At 53.4% G+C, this 7,762-nt stretch overlaps 1 protein-coding gene across 1 annotated transcript in view; it reads left to right on the top strand.

Annotated features, from left to right (window-relative positions):
• Positions 1-6,651, top strand: part of DENND4B (DENN/MADD domain containing 4B) — a 15,624-nt gene extending 8,973 nt beyond the window's left edge. The window contains exons 17-27 of the mRNA XM_011928163.1: positions 586-763; positions 1,207-1,374; positions 1,639-2,027; positions 2,194-2,316; positions 2,483-2,652; positions 2,735-2,870; positions 3,072-3,308; positions 5,087-5,204; positions 5,294-5,459; positions 5,548-5,612; positions 5,709-6,651. Of these exons, the coding sequence (XP_011783553.1) occupies positions 586-763; positions 1,207-1,374; positions 1,639-2,027; positions 2,194-2,316; positions 2,483-2,652; positions 2,735-2,870; positions 3,072-3,308; positions 5,087-5,204; positions 5,294-5,459; positions 5,548-5,612; positions 5,709-5,854 (1,896 nt within the window). The 3' untranslated portion in view covers positions 5,855-6,651. The remainder of the gene's footprint in view (positions 1-585; positions 764-1,206; positions 1,375-1,638; positions 2,028-2,193; positions 2,317-2,482; positions 2,653-2,734; positions 2,871-3,071; positions 3,309-5,086; positions 5,205-5,293; positions 5,460-5,547; positions 5,613-5,708) is intronic.
• The last annotated feature ends 1,111 nt before the right edge of the window (positions 6,652-7,762 follow it).

The following is a 7,762-nucleotide window of genomic DNA, read 5'->3' as shown; positions in this document are numbered from 1 at the left end:
GACTCCGTCTCAAAAAAAAAAAAAAAAAATACAAAAATTAGCTGGGCATGGTAGTGGGTGCCTGTAGTCCCAGCTACTTGGGAGGCAGAGGCAGGAGAATCACTTGAACCCAGGAGGCTGAAGTTGCAGTGAGCTGAGATTGCGCCACTGCACTCCAGCCTGGACTACAGAGTGAGACTCTGTCTCGAAAAAAAGAAAAAGGAATATGGGCAGAGGCATATCCATATCTCCTGAATTCAGGCCCTTAGCCATGATACTAAACTCCCTCCTGTTTTTTAGATGAGGAAACTAATGACCAAATAAATGAAATGATTTCTTCAGAGCCATATATTTTGTATTTCTAAGTAGCAAGGTCTGGATACAAATTTTCTCCATTGCCTCCGGCTTCTTCTAAGCCCCTTGGGAGGCAGCTGCTGCCTACTGTCTCTTCTGGGCTCTTGTTCCTGGCTAAGCCATTGGCCGGACAGTCCTAGGCAGGATATCTGCAGGGGAAGGGCGGTCCCTGGGGCTCCAGGACAGGGAGTGGGTATGAGGCAGGGTTAGGGTGTCAAAGTAGGCCATCCTGATGGGCACTGTGCTTGGTAGGCTGTGCTAGAAAGCAAGTGGCCGTCTGGCACACCAGGTGGGCGTCTGCGCTGGGCCAAGCTCCGGAATGTCGTCCTGGGGGCTGCTCAGTTCCGCCAGCCCTTGAGAGAACGGCGACAGCAGCAGCAGCAGCAGCAGCAGGTGTCAGCACCTCAAGAGGCAGGCAGCTCCCAGGCAGGTGGGTAGGGCCTGGTGAGACAGGCTTGGGGATGGAGTAACTGGGTTCAGGCAGGGAAAGGCATAGAGAGCTGGGGCTGGTCTAATGGTTGGTATTGGGTTTCTGGTGATTGATAAATTACAATTGACTGGTAACAAAAGGGATAAAAAAATTAGCTGGGTGTGGTGGCACGCACCTGTAGTCCTAGCTACTCGGGAGGCTGAGGCAGGAGAATCACTTGAACCCGTGAGGCAGAGGTTGCAGTGAGCTGAGATGGCGCCACTGAACTCCACCTGGCTACAGAGCAAGACTCCATCTCAAAAAACAAAACAAAACAAACACGAAAGGGATAAAGTTTTGCCTGGGGGGAACCCTGCAAACCCAGGTCCATCTAAGGAGCTCTATTTTGGAACAGGGGACTGGGTTCCTAGCTGGCTGCCTCTAAACCCCTTCTCGTCTTTTAGAGCCCTATTTGGAGCGCCCTTCCCCTACTCGCCCCCTTCAGCGCCAGACTACTTGGGCTGGGCGAAGTCTGAGAGACCCGGCCTCACCCCCTGGACGCCTGGTGAAGAGTGGTAGCCTGGGCAGTGCCCGAGGGGCACAGCCCACTGTGGAGGCTGGTGTAGCCCACAGTGAGTGCCCTTGTCTGGCTCCCCCTGCTTCCCCAGTCAACTTTCCTAACCACTTGCTAGTGAGGTTTGGAAGACCAGAAACATAGTGGAGGGTGGCCCTCTGTGGTGGGTGCTATAGATTCTCAGGGAATCCTGCCCAGAATATCACCATGGTGGGGGTTGTGGTACCAGAGTTTGTGCAGCCAGGAATTGTGTTTACCCAGGAAAGGGGAAGGTGGTGCAGAGGCTGGGGTCCATCTTCCCTCATTCTTTTCTGTGCTGCAGTGATAGAGGCCTTGGGGGTCCTGGAACCCCGAGGATCACCTGTGCCCTGGCACGATGGAAGTCTCTCAGACCTGAGCCTGACGGGGGAGGAGCCGGTCCCTGGAGGCAGCCCAGGGGGCTCAGGCTCAGCCCTGAGTGCCCAGTCCACTGAGGCCCTGGAAGGGCTAAGTGGGCGGGGACCCAAGGCTGGTGGGCGACAGGATGAGGCAGGCACCCCCCGACGAGGGCTGGGTGCCCGCCTCCAACAGCTGCTCACTCCTTCCCGCCACCCCCCTACTTCCCGCATTCCCCCACCTGAGCTGCCTCCTGACCTGCCTCCCCCAGCCCGCCGCAGCCCAATGGACAGTCTTCTGCACCCCCGGGAGCGCCCTGGATCCACTGCCTCCGAGGTAGCCAGCGAAGGAGGGTTCAGACGCCTTAGCATTAGTGGGCTTGGGGAGGGGCTATGACTGGAAGAATGCCCTAAAAGGGGCTCTGAGGGGTGCTTGAAACACCTCCTCTTCCTGGGTGGAAGAGCATGGGGTTGGCTGACCATGGTTTCTCATGTCATGGCAGAGCTCAGCCTCTCTGGGCAGTGAGTGGGACCTCTCAGAATCTTCTCTCAGTAACCTGAGTCTTCGCCATTCCTCAGAGCGCCTCAGTGACACCCCTGGATCCTTCCAGTCACCTTCCCTGGAAGTGAGGATAACCCCTCCCACACAGATGTGCTTGAACACACATAGCACACAGTCACCCTGTCAAAGGCAGGAGATGGGGAGGAGGTGGGAGGGGCTAGGGAAGGGGCATGGGCTCCAGAGTGCTGGTGGCCAGACAGGGCCTACTTCCCGGCTCTCCCTGCCCACAGATTCTGCTGTCCAGCTGCTCCCTGTGCCGTGCCTGTGATTCGCTGGTGTACGATGAAGAAATCATGGCTGGCTGGGCACCTGATGACTCTAACCTCAATACAACCTGCCCCTTCTGCGCCTGCCCCTTTGTGCCCCTGCTCAGTGTCCAGACCCTTGATTCCCGGCCCAGGTGCCCAAGGCAGGGCAAGTGCTGTGGGTGGGATAGGGAGGTGAAGGTCCAAGAGCTGACCCCTGCTGCTGTCCCCCTGCAGTGTCCCCAGCCCCAAGTCTGCTGATGCCAGTGGCAGCAAAGATGCTCCTGTCCCTGGGGGTCCTGGCCCTGTGCTCAGTGACCGCAGGCTCTGCCTTGCTCTGGATGAGCCCCAGCTCTGCAACGGGCACATGGGGGTAAGAACTGGGCCAAAGGGGCATGAGGAATGGGATTATTGCCCTGTGTGGGGCCTGTGGGGTGCCAGGGAGAGATGGGCACATCTCTTGCCCTTGAGGGCAAGGGGCATCCCAGAAGCTGTTGGATGTGGTCGCTTAGTGGGAGGCAAGGCTCTGGGGATGTACATGCCCTCTACTGCCCTCCCCCTTTGTGTCTGATAGGGACCCTCCCGGCGGGTTGAGAGTGGGGCATGGGCATACTTGAGCCCCCTGGTGCTGCGTAAGGAGCTGGAGTCGCTGGTAGAGAACGAGGGCAGTGAGGTGCTGGCGTTGCCTGAATTGCCCTCTGCCCACCCCATCATCTTCTGGAACCTTTTGTGGTATTTCCAACGGCTACGCCTGCCCAGTATTCTACCAGGCCTGGTGCTGGCCTCCTGTGATGGGCCTTCACACCCCCAGGTCAGTGCCCCCATGTGGCCCGTTTACTAAGTGCCTCCCTCCTCATCTCTCAGCCATTTGTCTGCTGTGTCCTTGGCACTGTACAAAGAGCACAGACTGGCCGGGCTCAGTAGCTCACGCCTGTAATCCCAGCACTTTGGGAGGCCGAGGCAGGCAGATCACAAGGTCAGGAGATTGAGACCATCCTGGCTAACACAGTGAAACTCCGACTCTATTAAAAATACAAAAGCCGGGTGCGGTGGCTCAAGCCTGTAATCCCAGCACTTTGGGAGGCCGAGACGGGCGGATCACGAGGTCAGGAGATCGAGACCATCCTGGCTAACACGGTGAAACCCCGTCTCTACTAAAAATACAAAAAAACTAGCCGGGCGAGGTGGCGGGCGCCTGTAGTCCCAGCTACTTGGGAGGCTGAGGCAGGAGAATGGCGTAAACCCGGGAGGCGGAGCTTGCAGTGAGCTGAGATCAAGCCACTGCACTCCAGGCTGGGCGACAGAGCGAGACTCCGTCTCAAAAAATAAAATAAAATAAAATAAAAAATAAATAAAATCATTTTAAAATGAAGTTTCTGTTGAGTGTAGTGTGCTCAGCACTGTACTGAACTATAGAGAGAATTTCAGGGCTCAGTCCCTACCCTAATGGAACATACAGTCTTACTGGTCTGGAGGGCACCTTTGTTCACAAACAGTAACAATAATGAACTCTCTCTCCTAGCTTATGCTTCTCACTTTTGGGCCTCCTTCTAGAGACTTGCAGTCAGATGGGAGAACTACAGAATTCCTTAACCATAAGAATATCTAGGCTGGGCAGATCACTTCAGGCCAGGAGTTTGAGACAAGCCTGGCCAACATGGCAAAACCCTGTCTCTACTAAAAATACAAAAATTAGCCGGGTGTGGTGGCTCATGCTTGTAATCCCAGCTACTCAGGAGGCTGAGGCTTGCTTGAATCCAGGAGGTGTAGGTTACCATGAGCCAAGATCATGCCACTGCACTCTAGCCTGGGCAACAGAGCGAGACCCTGACTCAGAAAAATAAATAAATAAATAAATAAATATCTGGGAATTTTAATAGCAAAGTATTCAACATGATATCTGACATATCTGTCTGTCCTATGGCCTAGGGAGCTGTATGAGAGGAAGGATATGCCCAAGTTACCTGGCCCAATTTCTCTTCCCAGGCTTTAGAGTGTATAGACTCAAGTATAAAAAATTTGGACCGGGCATGGTGGCTCATGCCTGTAATCCCAGCACTTTGGGAGGATGAGGTGGGCGGATCACGAGGTCAGGAGATCAAGACCATCCTGGCTAAGACAGTGAAACCCCGTCTCTCCTAAAAAAAAAAAAAAAAAAAAAAAGCATAGACTTTGGAGTCTGCTGCACCTAGTTTGGATCCTGGCCCTTTCACTTTACCATTCTGAGCCTCAGTTTGGTCATCTGTAAAATGGATGCCAAAAGCACCTATCTCACTGGGCTGGTGTGTGGACGACCTTGTGTAGAGCCTGGTACCTAAAAAAATGATTCATATTTGTCTATTCATTCCACCAGTATTAAGTGCTTTTTATGTTCCAGGCACGGTTTTAGGCACTAGGTATGTAGCAGATTACAAAATAGTCCCTGCTCTCAAGAGCTTACATTCTTGTGGGGGATGAGAATTCCTTTCCCTCTTCTCTTTGACTGTGTCCTGTAATGGCCCTCTGTCTCTTTGGCATCACCTGTCCATTTCTTGTCCTCTGCCTCCCATTCTTTGAGCCTAACTGTCTCCCTTATCTCGGCTCCCCCAGGCCCCATCTCCTTGGCTAACCCCTGATCCAGCCTCTGTTCAGGTACGGCTGCTGTGGGATGTACTGACCCCTGACCCCAATAGCTGCCCACCTCTCTATGTGCTCTGGAGGGTCCACAGTGAGTCTGGTATTTGGCCTGGGTGGGGAGGGTGGGTCCCATACCCAGAGGGCTCAGTGATCCTGGTGGCCTTCTTTCCTTTCATCCAGGCCAGATACCCCAGCGGGTGGTATGGCCAGGCCCAGTACCTGCATCCCTTAGTCTGGCACTGTTGGAGTCGGTGCTGCGCCATGTTGGACTCAATGAAGTGCACAAGGCTGTGGGGCTCCTGCTGGAAACTCTAGGGCCCCCACCCACTGGCCTGCACCTGCAGAGGTATGGTGCTACCATCTGGGTGGTCCCTGACCTGTCCGGGGCTCCACACCCCTTTTCTCTCGCTCATACACTTCTGCCTCCACTAAAGGGGAATCTACCGTGAGATCTTATTCCTGACAATGGCTGCTCTGGGCAAGGACCATGTGGACATAGGTGAGGGAGCAGGCAAGGGGCTGAGGAGTTTAGGGATCTGAGGCCAGGTGTGGGAGGCTGGGGTCCCAATGTATTGACTTCCACCTTCTTCCCTAGTGGCCTTCGATAAGAAGTACAAGTCTGCCTTTAACAAGCTGGCCAGCAGCATGGGCAAGGAGGAGCTGAGGCAGCGGCGGGCACAGATGCCCACTCCCAAGGCCATTGACTGCCGAAAATGTTTTGGAGCACCTCCAGAATGCTAGAGACTCTTAAGCTTCCCTCTCCAGCCTGGGGTGGGGAACTGAGGGAGAAGGGATTCTAGAGTTAACCTGCTTCCATGTTCCCTTCATGGAGCTGGGAACAGGCTGGGAAGCAGGCCCAGTCAAAGGCTCCAAGTGAGGACAGCGGGAAGAGGGATCCACTGTTACCAAAAGTCCTGATTCCCCCATCTCCAACCTACCCAGTTTGTTTGTGCTGATGTTGGGGGAGATCTGGGGGGAGTTGGTACAGCTCTGTTCTTCCCTTGTCCTATACCAGGAACTCCCCTCCAGGGTAACCACAGATCTGCATTGCCCTGGTCATTTTAGAAGTTTTTGTTTTAAAAAACAACTGGAAAGATGCAGAGCTACTGAGCCTTTGCCCTGAATGGGAGGTAGGGATGTCATTCTCCACCAATAATGGTTCCTCTTCCCTGACGTTGCTGAAGGAGCCCAAGGCTCTCCATGCCTTTCTACCTAAAGTATTTGTATTTTATTTTAAGTTATTTATTCTGGAGCCACAGCCCCCTTGCTTATGAGGTTCTTATGGAGAGTGAGAAAGGGAAGGGAAATAGGGCACCATGGTTCGGTGGTTTGTAGTTCCTTCAAAGTCAGGCATTGGGAGCTAGAGGAGTCTTAAGCTCCCCTTAGGAAGAACTGATACCCCCTCCAGTCCTAATTTTTCTTGCCCATCCCACCTTAGGGAATGCCTCACCCACCCAGGTCCTGACCTGTGCAATAAGGATTGTTCCTGCGAAGTTTTGTTGGATGTAAATATAGTAAAAGCTGCTTCTGTCTTTTTCCTTCGGCCTCCTGTTCCCTGGGTCTGGGGTAATGCGGAGATACCTTTCATTTTCCCCCGGCTATATACATCTGCTTTTCCACCTTCCCATCCTTTATAGTGTTCAGGCATACCCTGCTTCCCCTGACCATGTCTGGGACTGGCTCCTTGAGGCACAGGGAGTTCTCAGAGCAGGAGAAGGGTGAATCTGGTGCTGGCTATGGTGGTGCCAGTCTGTGTGGCACTTCCGGCCCTCCCACACAATCACCCCCTTGTCCCTCATCTGTACCCCACACAAAGGCTCCATTCTCTGGGGGCCCTGAGCTCATCTCTGCCTTATTTCCTCTCTTCCACCTTCCCCCACCAACCTTCTCCATACCTCCACAGGGATGACAGTCATCTCCCCAGCAGTTGGTGTTGGCAGCCCTCATGCATCCTGGCAGTCATCCTAGGCTGCCTTAGTTGCTCTAGCTGCAGGCACTATTCCTCCAACCAGGGTCTCAGCCTGGCAACAGCACCAGGAAGGCAAGGGCAAAGATTAAGGGACTTGCTGCATGTTGGACATCAGGAAAACATGCATCCCTTTCCTTATCCCTTTGGTCCACTTAAGAACTCTCTCTTTTTTTCTTGTATAATGAAATAAACACAGGAAATGACTCCTAACAGAGCGGCAAACCAATTACCAAAGGGAATCAGCCAACAAAACAAATGCCTTGGGGAAGGAGAGTAGGCGTTATCAATGGAGGAAATAACTTAGGAGAGCACATTTCTGGGGGATGGAGATCACTGGATGGAGAGTGAGGTACTACTGGATGCTGAGGCTTTCAAGCCAGAGGATTGTCTTCTATCCTGCCTGGAGCATGTTAGGATGCTTTTTCAGTGTCCTAGAGGTGCTACAAAGAAAGGAACGAAGGGGCTTAGGAAATTCCATTTGTCTTACTAGGAGATGCTTTCTTCAGAGGGAAACTCTCATGCCACCCCAGTTTCTCATCAGACCGCAGTCCCCAGAATAAACCTCTCCCTGTTTCATCCCCCAAAGACCTTTTCAAGGGAGGACTTGGCCTTTTAAAATCATTTTAAGGCCGGGCGCGGTGGCTCAAGCCTGTAATCCCAGCACTTTGGGAGGCCGAGAC

The sequence above is a fragment of the Colobus angolensis genome, unplaced genomic scaffold, assembly GCF_000951035.1.
Source record: "Colobus angolensis palliatus isolate OR3802 unplaced genomic scaffold, Cang.pa_1.0 Scaffold77, whole genome shotgun sequence".
In the NCBI taxonomy this organism is placed as follows: domain Eukaryota; kingdom Metazoa; phylum Chordata; class Mammalia; order Primates; family Cercopithecidae; genus Colobus; species Colobus angolensis.
The sequence above is the reverse complement of the archived record's forward strand: the minus strand, read 5'-3'. Positions and strand labels throughout refer to the sequence as shown.